This window comes from Heterodontus francisci, chromosome 31, assembly GCF_036365525.1.
Source record: "Heterodontus francisci isolate sHetFra1 chromosome 31, sHetFra1.hap1, whole genome shotgun sequence".
Taxonomy (NCBI): Eukaryota; Metazoa; Chordata; class Chondrichthyes; order Heterodontiformes; family Heterodontidae; genus Heterodontus; species Heterodontus francisci.
The window spans coordinates 6684960-6702265 of record NC_090401.1 but is presented as its reverse complement, the minus strand read 5'-3'; the positions used below and the strand labels follow the sequence as shown (position 1 = coordinate 6702265).

The 17306-nt window shown below is 48.0% G+C and overlaps 1 protein-coding gene across 3 annotated transcripts in view; it reads left to right on the top strand.

Annotated features, from left to right (window-relative positions):
- Window positions 1-4188: 4188 nt before the first annotated feature.
- Window positions 4189-17306, top strand: part of nipal3 (NIPA like domain containing 3) — a 288597-nt gene continuing 275479 nt past the window's right edge. For 2 of the 3 annotated variants that reach the window (XM_068011071.1, XM_068011075.1), the window contains exon 1: window positions 4398-4421. Coding sequence is in view for 1 of the 3 variants with exons in the window: in XM_068011074.1 (XP_067867175.1) it covers window positions 4266-4307 (42 nt within the window). In the remaining 2 variants the exon portion in view is untranslated. Of the gene's footprint in view, window positions 4308-4397; window positions 4422-17306 lie in introns of those variants that run through there. The other variant, XM_068011074.1, reaches the window with a different exon arrangement.

Sequence of the window (17306 nt, the reverse complement as noted above, 5' to 3'; positions counted from 1 at the left end):
AGCTCAATGAAGTATAGCTACTATAGAGTACATATCTTGGGAATTTGGTGAGTGAGGGAATTCTAAATGTTTTAAGGGTTGATCTCTTTGTAAAATCTAGTCAAGTTTTGCTTTTACATTTCATTTAACTTTAACCTGAACTTGTAGTCTCTTTCAGTGTTGGTCAGTGGTAAACAAGCTACCTGCTATTGGCAGCTGCATAGTTAGTTAATTCATCTTAGTTTGTTCAGTTTGCATACCCGCTGTTTTTTTTTCCATCTTTGCACTTGCTGCTGTTCAATATTCAGTCCGTTAACACCTATTCTGTACTAATGCTTTGTCTTTCAACACACCATTAACATATTGTTTGGCTTTGCTCCGTGACCTTTTGGTCAGCTATGTGGCCTGGTCCAATCTGCACCTTCTCCTTTGTTATCTCTTGCCCCACCCCCACCTCACTTGCTTATAACCTGTGACATTTTTAATATTTGTCAGTTCCGAAGAAGGGTCACTGACTCGAAACGTTAACTCTGCTTCTCTTTCCACAGATGCTGCCAGACCTGCTGAGTGGTTCCAGCATTTCTTGTTTTTATTTCAGATTTCCAGCATCTGCAGTATTTTGCTATTAGTTAGTTAATTAGGTGGCTAGTTAGAACTGGTTACCGTGTCAGCAGGGGCTGACTCAGGTCTTTGGAATTTTTTCCAGTATAAATACAGGAGACAAATACAAAAAGTGCTGGAAAAAGTCAGCAGGTCTGGCAGCAACTGTGGAGAGAGAAGTAAAGTTAACATTTCAGGTTTGTGGCCTTTCATCAGAACTGGCAAAGGTTATAAAAGAAACAAAGTGATTGATGACAATGCTACGTCATCAGGATGCGCCGCGGTGCGCACATGTGCACACGGGCTCCGGCCATCTGCGCATGCGCTGCGGTCTGGCTTGCCAGGACCAGGGGGAAGGGAGGTCGGGAGGGAGGGGGGAAGGGAGGTCGGGGGGGAGGGGGGAGCAGCGGAGCGGAAGGGGAGTGCCTTTTTCTGTGCATGCGCCATAAACACAAGGACTGGCTGATGAGATGGAGCCAATTAATTTGCCCAACAATTGCCCGGAAGCACCTTCGGATGGAGGTGGCCATGCGCTGGACATCAGTCGCGTGCCACAATCCATGGATCCTGAGCGTTTCACCCCCTGGCCTAATGATCTGATGGACCATACATACGCCTGCCTGTTCAAAGCTCCAGTTCCCCCACCTGTGGTACCCTCTCCTTGCTGTTCAGTTACACAGTCACCTGTTCCTGCACCCATCAGAGCAGTGCACGTGGACACACAGCCACATGTTTCCCCATCCGCCCTTGAAACAACCATGCAGAGCCTTGTGAGACTCCGTAATTGCCAGCTGCTGCCTGTCAAGCAGAGAAGGTGTCCAAAGGGGTCAAGCACTTGGGGAACATTCAGCAAGAAGAGACTGAGCATTAAAAGAAACAAGCATGCCGTGTCCAGTGGTAGCAGAAATGTGAATGCTCTTGCTGCGTACACAACTGGTGAGGTGGGAGTGCAGCCACACCATTCTCCATCCTCAGTGTTGCTTTAAGGCAAAGGTAGATAAGAGTGAAAGAAATGGAAGATGATGCTGATAGTAGTCGGCAGGATTAAATGGGAATGGATGGGAAGACGCACGAGTAGCATAACCACTAGCAGGGAACAGCTGGGCTAAATGGCCTGCTTTATGTTCATAGTCCAAAAGAAATGTGCTTCTTTTTCCAGCACCCTCACATCATTCATCTTTTCCCTGAGAGCAGCATTGAACCATCACGAGATAGGGGCAGTTACATCATCCTGACTCCTACAGCTGAGGTGGGTACTAAGTGATTCATTGGCCTATACTGCAGAGCATAAAGCATGCACAACAGTAATTTCATTGGAGGGAGGGAAGCTCTGACACTGATGTTCTTTCATTATTTCCTTTCGTGTAAAATGTGCCCTTGAGAAAACAATCCTTGACACTTAAGGACGGCATTCCAGCAAAGGAGGCAGTGCAGGAGATGATGCAAGGATGTGCTGATTCCTGCATCTGAGGTGGGTAATAAGTGCTTCATTGGCGACGTTATCAATTGGTGCCTTCACTACAGAACTTAAAAAGGTGTGCACAACAGTAATTTCAGTGGATGGAGGGAAGCAAGCTCTGACTCTGATTTGCTTTATTTCTTTTCATGTAAAACATGCCGTCGAGAAAACAATCCTCGAGACTTACGGTCAGCATTCAAGCAACGAAGGCAACTAGATCATGCTGCGGAGCTCATCACGATGTGGAAAGAACATTGCATTTATGGATGAATTGGGAATGCACATTGGGATGCGCTTGGGGAACATTCACCAAGAATAGACTGAGCTCAGACTCTTGTGACTTTGCCTTCTTCACATGGACAATACAGTAGTGGAATAGAGAGCCAAGCGTTTATTCACCACAAGGCTCTCCAGGAACAATCTCTTTAGCTGTGCATAGCAGAGACTCGGCCTGTCTGTCCAACGGGAATGCTGGACACAACACTCATGTATCCATGCACAGCAGTTCCTCGGATACTTAATGAACTTAATAAAACTTTTCAATAATTAAACCCAGAATTGTTGAGGTTTTGTTTTGCATGCTATTTCCCCGACTTTGCAACTGCACTTCAGATATTCAACTATGGTGGAGGGGTGGAGGTAAGTGGGTAGAGGGGGGGGGTGGGTGAAGAGGGGGAGGGAGGGGTGGGTGAAGAGGTGGAGGGGTGGGGAGAGCGGGGAGGGGTGGGGAGAGCGGGGAGGGGTGGGGAGAGGGAGCATGCAAAATGCAGGGACCAGACAGTTCCAATGCCTGAAGTACTGTGGAGAAGTAGGGGAGAAAGCAACTGTATTGGGCATCCGCAGCTGGAGGGAACGGCTGAATGGAGAGGGCCGGAAGCGAGAGGCCGTAGAGAGCCGCGGGGAGCGAGCGTGCGAAGACCTTGGTGTCACCGGGTCCAGGGACTGGCCAGTAAGTCTTTTGCTGTTGTGTTTATGGTGCATGCACAGAAAAAGGCACTCCTCTTCCATTCCGCTGCTCCCCCCACCCCCCACTCTCTCCCCTTCCTCCCTCTCCCTCCCCTCCTCCCTCTCCCCCTCCCCCTGCTCTCCCCCACTTCCCCCAGCTCTCCCCCTACCCCCTTCTTTACCCCTCCCTCCTTGACCCCTCCCTCCTTCCCCCCCCTCCCTCTCCCTCTTTCCCCCCCCCTCCCTCTTCCCCCCTCCCTCTCCCTCTTTCCCCCCTCTCCCTCTTCCCCCCTCCCTCTTTCCCCCTCCCTCTTTCCTCCCCCCCTCTCCCTCTTCCCCCCTCCCTCCCTCTTTCCCCCCCTCTTTTCCCCCTCCCTCTTTTCCCCCCGTCCCTCCCTCTTTCCCCCCTCCCTCTTTCCCCCCTCCCTCCCTCTCTCCCCAACCCCCCTCCCTCCCTCTTTCCCCCCCTTCCCTCCCTCTCTCCCCCCCTCTCTCCCCCCCTCCCTCTCTCCCCAACCCCCTCCCTCTCTCCCCCCCTCTCCCTCCCTCTCCCTCTCCCCCCCTCCCTCCCTCCCTCTCCCTCTTTCTCCCCCCCTCCCTCTCCCTCTCTCTCCCCCCCTCCCTCTCCCCCCCTCCCTCCCTCTCCCTCTTTCTCCCCCCCCCTCTCTCCCCCCACTCCCGGCACCGCTACCGCTGGTCTCCCCGCCCCCCGCGCTGCTCTCCCCGGCCCGCTCCACTCTCTCACTCCAGCCATTGTATTCTGCCACGTGTTCGTTCGGTTTCCTCTGTGTGATTCTTTGAGCAGCGCCATCTTTAGTCCTGGCAGCTGCTGCAGTCGCAATCTGTGACGTTTTCGTGGCACATGCTGTATTTGCGCATGTGCCAAAACAGCGCCACCTACCGATCGCGTTGTCAACAATTGCGGTCTAAAAGAAATAGGTTTTGGGCAGTGAAGGGGAGGGGGTGGGGGGGAGAGAACAAAGGGGAAGGTGTTTGATAGGGCAGAGGGTGATTAAATAACAAAGCTGTCCTAGGACAGAGGCAAAGCGTGTGTGAATGCTTGTGGTGAAAGACAAAGCATAAGTCCAGAGAGACTGTTAATAGCGCAATAATGAGCAGTTCTAACTACATGAAAAGCAGGCACATGGTTAAAAAATAAAATATTAACAGAAGGCCAGTCATGCTCTGAAGTTATTGAACTCAATGTTCAGTCCACAAGGCTGGTAGCAAAAGCAGGAAAGCAAATTATTATCTGAACGGCTATAAACTGAGAGAGGGGAATATGCAGCGAGACCTGGGTGTTCTCGTACACCAGTCGCTGAAGGTAAGCATGCAGGTGCAACAGGCAGTAAAAAAGGCAAATGGTATGTCGAGCTTCATGGCAAGAGGATTCGAGTACAGGAGCTGGGATGTATTGCTGCAATTATACAGGGCCTTGGTGAGGCTGCACCTGGAATATTCTGTGCAGTTTTGGTCTCCTTATCTGAAGAAGGATGTTCTTGCTATAGAGGGAGTGCAGCGAAGATTTGCCAGACTGATTCCTGGGATGACGGGACTGATGTATGAGGAGAGATTGAGTCAGTTAGGATTATATTCGCTGGTGTTCAGAAGAGTGAGGGGGGATCTCATAGAAACCCATAAAATTCTAACAGGACTTGACAGGGTAGATGCAGGAAGGATGTTCCTGATGGTGGGGGAGTCCAGAACCAGGGGTCATAGTCTAAGGATACGGGGTAAACATTTCAGGACTGAGATGAGGAGAAAACCAGAGAGTGGTGAGCCTGTGGAATTCGCTACCACAGAAAGCAGTTGAGGCCAAAACATTGTATGTTTTCAAGAAGGAGTTAGATATAGCTCTTGGGTTTAAAGGAATCAAAGGGTATGGGGCAAAAGTGGGAACAGTTGGATGATCAGCCATGATCATAATGAATGGTGGAGCAGGCTCATAGGGCAGAACGGCCTACTGCCGCTCCTATTTTCTATGTCAAACGAGACTCCAGGATGGTATGTTGCCTCCCTGGTGCTCGTGTCAAGGATGTCACAGAGCGGCTGCGGGACATTCTGAAGGGGGAGGGTGAGTAGTCAGAGGTCGTGATACACATTGGGTACCAACGACATAGGTAGAAAGTGGGATGAGGTCCTGCAACAAGAATTTAGGGAGCTAGGTAGCGGATTAAAAAGCAGGACCTCAAAGGTTGTAATCTCTGGATTACTCCGGTGCCATGTGCTAGTGAGTATAGGAATACGAGGATGGAACGTGGCTGAAGACATGGTGCAGGAGGGAGGGCTTTAGGTTCCTGGATCACTGGGTCTGTTTCTGGAAAAGGTGGGACCTGTACAAGTTGGACGGGTTGTACCTGAACCGGAACGGGACCAACATCCTTGCAGGGAGGTTTGCTAGTGCCGTTGTCGGGGGGTTTAAACTAATTTGGCAGGGGGATGGGATACAGAGTGGAGGTACAGTAGGGAGTGATGCACAGCCAAATATAGAAGAGAAACTGAATCAGTCTGGAAGGCAGAGCAAATATAGACCTGTTAAGGCACAAGTGAAAAATGCAAGACTGGATTACATATACTTTAATGCAAGGAGTCTTATGAGTAAGGAAAATGAATTGAGGGCATTGATTAACACATGGGATTATGATATTATTGCTATCACAGAGACATGACTGAGGGAGGGGCAGGACTGGCAACTCAATATTCCAGGGTATAGAACCTTCCGGCGTGACGGGGAGGGGATAAAAGAGGAGTTGGTATTGCACTGTTGATCAAGGAGTCAATTACTGCAGTAAGAAGGTTCCTCAAATGAGGTCATATGGGTGGAACTTAAAAACAAAAAGGGGGCAATTACTTGGCTGGGCGTGTACTACAGGCCTCCAAACAGTCATGGAGAGATAGAGGAGCAGATATGTAGGCAAATCTCAGAGACGCGTAAAAATAATAGGGAAATAATAGGAGGGGATTTCAATTTCCCCTAAATCAACGGGGATAGTCTTACTGCAAAAGATGTAAAGGGGGTGAAATTCTTAAAGTGCATACAGGAGAGCTTTTTGAGCCAGTACATAGAAAGTCCTACAAGAGAAGGGACAGTACTGGACCTAATCCTAGGGAATGAAGCTGGACAAGTGGTGGAAGTGGGAGAGCATTTGGGGGACAGTGACCACAACTCTGTAAGATTTAAGGTAGTTATGGAAAAGGACAAAAGTGGACAGGAAATAAAGGTACTGAATTGATTGATGAAGGAAGGGCAGTGGATGTTGTCGACATGGACTTCAGTAAAGCCTTTGACAAAGTCCCTCATGGCAGACTGGTACAAAAGGTGAAGTCACACGGGATCAGAGGTGAGCTGGCAAGATGGATACAGAACTGGCTCGGTCATAGAAGACAGAGGGTAGCAGCGGAAGGGTGCTTTTCTGAATGGAGGCCTGTGACTAGTGGTGTTCCTCAGGGATCAGTGCTGGGACCTTTGCTGTTTATAGTATATATATAAATGATTTGGAGGAAAATGTAGCTGGTCTGATTAGTAAGTTTGCGGACGACACAAAGGTTGGTGGGGTTGCGGATAGTGATGAGGATTGTCAGAGGATACAGCAGGATATAGATCGGTTGCAGACTTGGGCAGAGAAATGGCAGATGGAGTTTAATCCGGACAAATGTGAGGTAATGCATTTTGGAAGGTCTAATACAGGTGGGAAGTATACAGTAAATGGCAGAACCCTTAGGAGTATTGACAGACAGAGAGATCTGGGCGTACAGGTCCACAGGTCACTGAAAGTGGCAACGCAGGTAGATAAGGCAGTCAAGAAGGCATACGGCATGCTTGCCTTCATCGGTCGGGGCATAGAGTATAAAAATTGGCAAGTCATGCTGCAGCTGTACAGAACCTTAGTTAGGCCACACTTAGAATATTGCGTGCAATTCTGGTCGCCACACTACCAGAAGAATGTGGAGGCTTTGGAGAGGGTACAGAAGAAGTTTACCAGGATGTTGCCTGGTCTGGAGGGTATTAGCTATGAGGAGAGGTTGGATAAACTTGGATTGTTTTCACTGGAACGACGGAGGTGGAGGGGCAACCTGATAGAGGTTTACAAAGTTATGAGTGGCATGGATAGAGTGGATAGTCAGAAGCTTTTTCCCAGGGTGGAAGAGTCAGTTACTAGGGGACATAGGTTTAAGGTGCGAGGGGCAAATTTAAGAGGGGATGTGTGAGGCAAGTTTTTTACACAGAGGGTGGTGAGTGCCTGGAACTTGCTGCCGGGGGAGGTGGTGGAAGCAGGTACGATAGCGACGTTTCAGAGGCATCTTGACAAATACATGAATAGGATGGGAATAGAGGGATACGGACCCCGGAAGTGCAGAAGGTTTTAGTTGAGACAGGCATCATGATCAGTGCAGGCTTGGAGGGCCAAATGGCCTGTCCCTGTGCTGTACTGTTCTTTGTTCTTTAAATTGCGGGATGGCCGATTTCAATATGAAAAACAGGATCTGGCTAAAGTGGACTGGGAGCAGCTACTTGTCGGAAAGTCTACATCAGGCCAGTGGGAGTCATTCAAAGAGGAAATTGTGAGGGTTCAGAGCCAACATGTACCCTTTAAGGTGAGGGGTAGGACCATCAAGTCCAGGGAACCCTGGATGTCAAGGGATATAGAGTATTGGATCAGGAACAAAAGGAGGCTTATGGCAGATTCGGAGCACTGAAAACAGCGGAGGCACTAGAGGAGTATAGAAAGTGTCAGGGGCTACTTAAAGAAGTAATTATGAAAGCGAAGAAGGGACATGAAAAAAACATTGGCAGTCAATATAAAGGAAAATCTTAAGGCGTTTTATAAGTGTATTAAGGGTAAGAGGATAACCAGGGAAAAAGTAGGGCCCATTCGGGACCAAAGTGGCAATCTGTGTGGAGCTGGAGAACATAGGTGAGGTTTGAAATGATTACTTTTCATCTGTTTTCACTGTGGAGAACGACGATGTAGGTCTAGAGATTGGGGAGGTGGATTGTGATGTGCTCAAATATATTGACATTGAGAGGGAGGAGGTATTGGATGTTTTGGCGGGCTTAAAAGTGGATAAATCCCCAGGCCCAGTTGAGATGTATCCCAGGCTGTTGTGTGAGGCAAGGGAAGTGATAGCAGGGGCTCTGACACTAATTTTCAGATTCTCTCTGGCCATGGGAGAGGTACCAGAGGACGAGAGGACAGCGAATGTGGTACCATTATTCAAGAAGGGTAGCAGGGATAAACCAGGGAATTACAGGCCGGTGAGTCTAACATCAGTGGTTGGGAACTTATTGGAAAAAATTCTGAGGGACAGGATTAATCCCCACTTGCAGAGACAGGGATTAATCAGGGATAGTCAGCAGGGCTTTGTCAGGGGGAGATTGTGTCTAACTAACTTGATTGAATTTTTCGAGGAGCTGAATAGATGTGTAGATGAGGGTAAAGCAGTTGATGTAATCTACATGGACTTCAGTAAGGCTTTTGATAAGGTCCCGCATGGGAGATTGGTTAAGAAGGTAAGAGCCCATGGGATCCAGGGCAATTTGGCAAATTAGATCCAAAATTAGTTTGATGGCAGGAAGCAGAGGGTAACAGTCGAGGGTTCTTTTTGCGACTGGAAGCCTGTGACCAGTGGTGTACCACAGGGATCGGTGCTGGGACCCTTGCTGCTTGTAATGTACATTAATGATTTAGACGTGAATATAGGAGGTATGATCAGTAAGTTCGCAGATGAAAATTGGTGGTGTCGTAAATAGTGAAGAGGAAAGCCGTAGATTACAGAACGATACAGATGGCCTGGTAAGATGGGCGGAGTCAAATGGAATTTAATCCTGAGAAGTGTGAGGTGATGCAAATTGGGAGGACTTTCAAGGCAAGGGAATACACAATGGATGGTAGGACCCTAGGAAGTACAGAGGGTCAGAGGGTCCTTGGTGTACTTGTCCATAGATCACTGAAGGCAGCAGCACAGGTAGATAAGGTGGTTAGGAAGGCATGTGGGATACTTGCCTTTATTAACCGAGGCATAGAATATAAGAGCAGGAAGGTTATGATGGAGCTGTATAAAACGCTAGTTAGGCCACAGCTGGAGTACTGTGTACAGTTCTGGTCACCGCACTACAGGAAGGATGTGATTGCACTGGAGAGGGTGCAGAGGAGATTCACCAGGATGTTGCCTGGGCTGGAGCATTTCAGCTATGAAGAAAGACTGAAAAGGCTAGGGTTGTTTTCCTTAGAGCAGAGAAGGCTGAGGGAGACATGATTGAGGTATACAAAATTATGAGGGGCATTGATAGGATAGATAGGAAGAAACTTTTTCCCTTGGCGGAGGGGTCAATAACCAGAGGGCATAGATTTAAGGTAAGGGGAAGGAGGTTTATAGGGGATTTGAGGAAAAAATTTTTCACCCGACGGTGGATGGAATCTGGAACACACTGCCTGCAGAGGTGGTAGAGGCAGGAACCATCACAACATTTAAGAAGTATTTAGATGTGCACTTGAAATGCTATAGCGTACAAGGTTCCGGGCCAAGAGCTGGAAAATGGGACTAGATTAGTTAGGTGCTTGATGGCCGGCACAGACATGATTGCCGAAGGGTCTGTTTCTGTGCTGTATAACTCTATGACTCTATAATTACAGATGTTCCTTTATCGCATGCGTCTCTAATTTCCTGTTGAATGCCATTCCCAACATCACCACTACAGTTTGGGGCTTTATATACATCCCCCACTCATGTTTTTTGCCCCTTCGTGTTTCTCAGCTCTACCCATACAGATTCCACATCGTCAGAGCTAATATCCTTCCTCACTATTGCGTTAATTTCCTCTTTAATCAGCAATGCAACTCCACCGCCTTTTGTTTCTTTTCTGTCCTTCCTAAATACTGAATACCCCTGGATGTTCATTTCCCATCCCTGGTCACCCTGTAGCCATGTCTCCGTAATCCTGACTATATCATACCCGTTTACATCTATTTGCGTGATTAATTCATCCACTTTATTGCGAATGCTCCGCGCGTTAAGGTACAAAGTCTTAAGGCTTGTCTTTTTAACATTACTCCCAATATTTTTCACTGTGGCCTTGTATGATTCTGGCCCTTAATTTCTCTGCCTATCATTTTTCTTATTCCCCTTACTGTCTTTTGTTCTTGTCATTGATTCCCCCTCCTCTGACTCCTTGTAAAGGTTCCCATGCCCCTGCCATTTTAGTTTAAACCCTCCCCAACCACTCTGGTTTACCCAGGTATAACCCGTCCAGTTTGTACTGGTCCCACCTCCCCCAGAACCGGTCCCAATGTCCCAGGAATCTGAAACCCTCCCCCTCACACCATCTCTTCAGCCACGTACTCATCCGATATATCCTGCTATTTCTACTCTGATTCACACGTGGCACTGGCACTTCCGTTGAGGTCCTACTTTTCAACTTACTTCCTAACTCCCTATATTCTGCTTTTAGGACCTCATCCTTTTTTTTTACCTATGCTATTTGTACCAATGTGTACCACGACCACTGGCTGTTCACCCTCCCCCTTCAGAATGTCCTGTAATCACTCTGAGACATCCTTGACCCTAGCACCAGGGAGGCAACATACCATCCTGGAGTCTCTTTTGCAGCCACAGAAACACCTATCTATTCCCCTGACCATTGAATCCCCTATAACTATTGCATTCCCACACTTTTTACTCCTCCCCTGTGCAGCAGAGCCAACCGTGCTACAACGAATTGGGCTGTTGCTGCTTTCCTCAGAGAGGCCATTCCCTCCTAACAGTATCCGAAGCAGTATATCTGTTTTGCAGGGGAATAGCCACAGGAGATTCCTGAACTGCCTGCCTAGTCCTCTTGCTCTGCCTGGTGGTCACCCATTCCCTTCCTGCCTGTGGAGTCTGAGCCTGCGGTGTGACCACCTCTCTATACGTGCTATCCATGATAATCTCCGCCTTGTGGATCCTCCACAGTGTCCCCAGTTGGGGCTCCAGCTCCGAAACCCGGGCTTCCAGGAGCTGCAGCTGGAGACACTTCCTGCTGGTCCCGGGCACTTGAGTTGTTCCTGGCTTCCCACGAGGAGCACACCACGGCTTTGAGCTCTTCTGCCATGACTTAACCCTTTAAATTAAACCTTTTGGTACGGCCACAGAAATGCCTATCTCTACTCCTTACGATAGAATCCCCTATCACCATAGCTCTCCCATTCCTTTTCCACCCCTCCTGTGCAGCTGAGCCATACGTAGTGCCACAGACCTGGCTCTTGCTGCATTCCCCTGAGAAGCTATCTCCCCCAACAGTATTCTATAGTGTGTTCCCTCCATGGATCGCTACCTTGACATGGTGGAGAGGCTTGTGCACTCCGACAATCTCTTCAGTGATGCTGTCGGGAGCTCTTCGCTCCTGGTAGGGCCACCCATATCGGCAAAGTCAAGGGAGGTGCCAGACAAAGTGTGGTCCAAAAAGCCCTCAACGGCAGAACAGGCAAAGGAAGACTGTACATCTCACCGGCTGCGAAGGCGGAAGGCTGCAGTGGCTAGGTTGTCCAATCTGTCAATATCTTGTGGATAATGACGGTGCCCCAAGGTCCCCACATTAAACACAGTCACGTACAGGCTTCTACCAGGGTCATTTGCCAAGTCCTGTGGCGATGGTGAATTGGCGATGGGGACAGGGCTGTGAACCTGGGAGTCGCGAGTCAGGAATCTGCACACAAGGGACAGATGTATGAAGGTCATAGAGTCGTACAGCATAGAAACAGGCCCTTCGGCCCACTGCGTCCATGCCGACCATAATGCCAATCTTTACTAATCCCACCTGCCTGCATTAATTCCATATCCCTCTATGCCTTGCTCATTCATGTACCTGCCCAGATGCCTCTTAAATGTTGCTACTGTTCCTGCCTCCACCACCTCCTCAGGCAGCTCATTCCAGATACCCACTATTCTTTGTGTGAAAAATTTACCCCTTTGATCCCCTTTAAACCTCCTCCTTCTCACCTTAAATCTATTCCCTCTAGTTTTAGTCACCCTCCCATGGGAAACAGACTCTGGCTATCACCCTATCTATGCCTCTCATAATTTTATATATCTCTATCATGTCCCCTCTCAGCCTCCTTCGCTCCAGGGAAAACAGACCCAGCCTATCCAATCTCTCTTTATAACTCAAGCCCTCCAAACCAGGCAACATCCTTGTGAATCTTTTCTGCACCCTCTCTAGCTTAATCACATCTTTCCTGTAGTGCGGCGACCAGAACTGCACACAGTACTCCAAATGCGGCCTAACCAACGTTATGTACAACTGTAACATGACGTCCCAACTCTTGTACTCAATGCCTCGACTGATGAAGGCAAGCATGCCATATGCCTTCTTCAACACCCTTTCTACCTGTGTTGCCACTTTCAAGGAACTATGTACTTGCATCCCAAGGTCTCTCTGCTCAACAACACTCCCCAGGGCCCTGCCATTCACTGTATATGTCCTGCCCTCGTTTAACTTCCCAAAATGCATCACTTCGCACATGTCTGCGTTAAATTCCATTTGCCAATCCCTTGCCCACTTTCCCAGTTATCTATATCCTGTTGTAACCTTAGACAACCTTCTTCACTGTCCACTATACCACCAATTTGGTGTCATCTGCAAACTTACTAATCATGCCCCCTACATTCACATCCAAGTCATTAATATATATGACAAACAACAGAGGGCCCAGCACCGATCCCTGCAGCACACCACTGGTCACCGGCCTCCAATCTGAAAAACAACCCTCCACTACCACCCTCTGCCTCCTATCACCAAGCCAATTTTGTATCCAATTTGCTAGCTCATCCTGGATCCCATATGTTCGAACCTTCCGGACCAGCCTACCATGTGGGACCTTGTCAAAGGCCTTGCTAAAGTCCATGTAGACAACGTCCATCGCCCTGCCCTCATCAATCCTCTTGGTCACCTCCTCAAAAAACTCAAATCAAATTCGTGAGACATGATTTCCCACGCACAAAGCCATGCTGACTATCCCTAATCAGACCTTGCCTTTCCAAATGCATATAAATCCTGTCTCTGAGAATCCCTTCCAATAACTTTCCCACCACTGATGTAAGGCTCACCGGCCTGCAGTTCCCTCGCTTATCCCTGCTGCCCTTCTTAAGTAAAGGCACAACATTAGCTATCCTCCAGCCTTCCAGTACCTCACCCGTGGCTAACGATGGTACAAAAATCTCTGCCAGGGCCCCAGCAATCTCCTGCCTTGCTTCCCATAGCATCCTGGGATACACCTGGTTAGGCCTTGGGAATTTATCCAACTTAATGCGCTTCAAAACCTCCAACACCTCCTCCTTTGTAATGTTGATATGCTCCAGGATATCGCTGTTCCCTCCCTTGAACTCATAAGCTTCCATGACCTTCTCCACAGTAAATACAGATGAGAAGTATTCATTTAAGACCTTGCCCATTTCCCGTGGCTCCATACATAGATTACCACACTGATCCTTAATGGGACCGACTCTCTCCCTCGCTACCCTTTTACTCTTAATATACTTATAGAATCTTTTAGGATTCTCCTTTATCTTATCTGCCAGGGAAATCTCATGGCCCCTTCTCGCCCTCCCAATTTCCTTCTTAAGTGTCGTCCTACATCCCTTATACTCTTCGAGGGACTCGCTCGATTCTAGCTGCCTATACCTGACATATGCCTCCTTCTTTGTCCTGACCAGACCCTCAATATCCCTTGTCAACCAAGGTTCCCTAAACTTGCCAGCCTTGCCCTTCCATCGAACAGGAACATGCCGGCCCTGAACTCTTCCTATCTCACTTTTAAAAGCCTCCCACTTGCCAGACGTCCTTTTACCTGTAAACAGCCTCTCCCATTCAACTTTTTAGAGTTCCTGTCTGATGTCATCGAAATTAGCCTTCCTCCAATTTAGGAATTCAACTTGAGGACCTGTCCTATCCTTTTCCATAACTATCTTAAAGCTAATAGAGTTATGGCCACTGGTCCCAAAGTGTTCCCCCACCCACCTATCTGTGATTTCCCTACATATATGCTCCTCCACTTCCCTCTGACTATTGGTCATTGGACACCTGTGTTGGGACAGAGGTGTGTTTGGGCAGCAACATCCGTGACTGAGCTGTCCTCTTCAGGATACCTACTTCTCACCCCAAATTGGGAGAGGGCTAAACTAGGTGCCGTAAAAATAGGTTGTCCCACTTTCCCCTGGCTGGGGAACCACACCCTGTGGGATCACCATCTTCGTGATCAAAGAAAGAAAACTTTAAATTTTGCAACTTGGAATGTTAGAACACTCATGGATGATCTCAAGAGTGACCATCTAGAAAGAAGAACTGCAATCGTATCATGTGAGCTATCAAGACTCCAAATTGATATTGCAGCCCTCAGTGAGACACACCTTCCTGGGGAGGTCAGCTGAAGGAACAAGCAGGGGATACACCTTCTACTGGAAAGGAAAGGATGACAGTGACACTTGTGTTCATGGAGTTGATTTTGCCATCTTAGGATCTTGGATGCATTGCCAGAACTCCCCAACTGCATAAGTGAAAGACTCATGACACTTCATCTACAGCTCAGCTGTAATCAATATTCCACTGTCGTTGGCACTTATGCGCCAACCTGTGACTCTGATGAAGATGTTAAGGATAAATTCTATTCTGACCTTGATGAAGTCCTCACTGTCATCCCAAAAGAATAAAAGATCATCCTTCTGGGGGTTTTACTGCCAGGGTCGGCCATGACTCTGATGTCTAGAGAGGAACCATTGGGAAAAACGGGGTGGGAAAAGCCAATGCAAATGATGTCCTCCTGCTGACAAAATGTACTCAGCATGACCTCATTATAACAAACACCCTCTTCTGCCAGAAGGACAACTACAAAACCACATGAAGGCATCCTAGATCAAAGCACTGGCACCTCCTCAATTATGTCATTGTTGGAGTCAAAGATCTAAGTGATGTCTGAATCACTCGATCCACATGGGGGACTGCTGCCTGCTGGACAGATCATCGACTTGCTCCATCAGTGATGAACATTCAGCGAGCATCAAGACATCGCAAGACTCAGAAGTCCAAGAGGAAGACGATCAATGTCTCAGCCTGAAAGCAGCCCGACCGAAGATAAGAATTCCAAGTGTAGCTCACAACCAACCTGGAAAATCTTCACGCATCCAACTCAATTTCAGAACAGTGGGAACAAATAATGGAGATGTTCATTGCCTGGCAATTTTGTGGTGCGAATGTTGCTTGCCACCTATCAGCTCAAGCCTGGATGTTGTCCAGTTCCTGCTGCATCTGGGAACAGACTGCTTCAGTATCTGTGGAGTCGCGAATGTTACTAAACGTTGTGCAATCATCAGCAAACATCCTCACTTCTAACCTTATGTTGGAGGGAAGGTCATTGATGAAGCAGCTGAAGATCATTGCTCCTAGGACACTACCCTGAGGTAATCCTGCAGTGATGTCCTTGTGCTAAATGTGATGCCAACCTGTGGAGAGTTTTCCCCCTGATTCCCATTGATTGCAATTTTGCTAGGGCTCCTTGATACTGTCTTTCTGGCAAGGGCAATCACTCTCACCTCACCTTTGGAATGCAGCTCTTTTGTCTATGTTTGGACCAAAGCTGTAATGAGGTCTGGAGTTGAGTGACCCTGGCAAAAGTCAAACTGAGAATCAATGAGCAGGTTGTTGCTGAGTAAGTCCCACTTGATAGCACTGCTGACAACACCTTGTATCATTTTGTTGATGTTTGGGAGTGGACTGATGGGGCGATAATTGGCCAGATTGGATTTCTCCTGCTTTTTGTGGACAGGACATAACTGGACAATTGTCTACATTATCGGGTAGATGCCTGTATTGTAGCTATACTGGAACAGCTTGGCTAAGGGCATGGTTAGTTCTGGAGCAAATCTCTTCAGTACCATTGCCAAAATGTTTTCGGGGCCTTTGCTGTATCCAGAGCTTTCAGCCATTTGTTGATATCATGAGGAGTGAATCAAATTGGCTGAGGACACTCATCTGTGATTCCGAGTTACTCAGGAGGAGGCCTATATGGATCATCTACTTGTCACTTCTGGCTAATATGGTTGAAATTGCTTCAGCCTTGTCTTTAGCACAGATGTGCTGGGCTCCGCCATCATTGAGGATGGGGATGTTTTTGGAGGCTCCACCTGCAGGTAGTTGTTTAATTATCCACCACCATTCACGACTAGATGTGACCGGACTGCAGAGCTTACATCTGATCTGTTGGTTGTGAGATTGCATGCTGCTTCTGCTGTTTAGCATGCATGTAGTCCTGTGTTGTAGCTTCACCAGTTTTAGGTAAGTCTGATGCTGCTCCTGGCATGCTCTCATACACTGCTCATTGAAACAGGGTTAGACCCCAGCTTAATGGTAATGTAAGGGATATGCCATGTAATGACGTTACAGATTGTGGTTGAATACAATTCTGCTGTTGCTGATGGCCCACAACGCCTCATGAATTCCCAGTTTTGAGCTGCTAGAACTGTTGATGGGGAGGGGGGTGGCTGATGTGCCAGAGGTGATTTCACATTGGAAAGTGCTATTGAAGGAGGTTTGGTAAGTTGCTGCAATGCATCTTGAAGACAGTAGGTGTTGATACCACTGTGTGCCGATGGTGGAGGTAGTGAATATTTAAGGTGGTGTATGGAGGCCAATCAAGTGGGCTGCTTTGTCCTGGATGGTGTCAAGCTTCTTGAGTGTTGTTGGATCTCCACTCATCCAGGCAAGTGGAGAGTATTCCATCACAGTCCTGACTTGTGCCTTGTAGATGGTGGACAGGCTTTGAAGGGTCAGGAAATAAGTTACTTGCAACAGAATTCCCAGCCTCTGACCTGCTCTTGTAGCCACAGTATTTATAAAGCTGGTCCAGTTATGTTCCTGCTCAACAGTGAGCCCCAGGATGCTGATAGTGGGGACTCCAGCAATGGTAATGTCATTGAATGTCAAGGGAAGATGGTTAGATTCTCTCTTGTTAGCGATGATCATTGCTTGACACTTGTGTGTACTGACACCATCTGAACTGCAGTGGTTCAAGAAAGTTGGCTCACCACCACCTTCTCGAGGACAATTAGGGACGGGTAATAAATGCTGGCCTTGCCAGCAGCATCCACATCCCAAGAACAGTAAAAAAAATCACCTGAAATGATCACCTGTACCCATCACTGGTACAGCCTGACCTGAGGTGAGGTGAGAGTGACTGCCCTTGGCATCAAGGCAGCATTTGACCAAGTGGGGCATTAGAACATTAGAACATTACAGCGCAGTACAGGCCCTTCAGCCCTCGATGTTGCGCCGACCTGTGAAACCATCTGACCGACA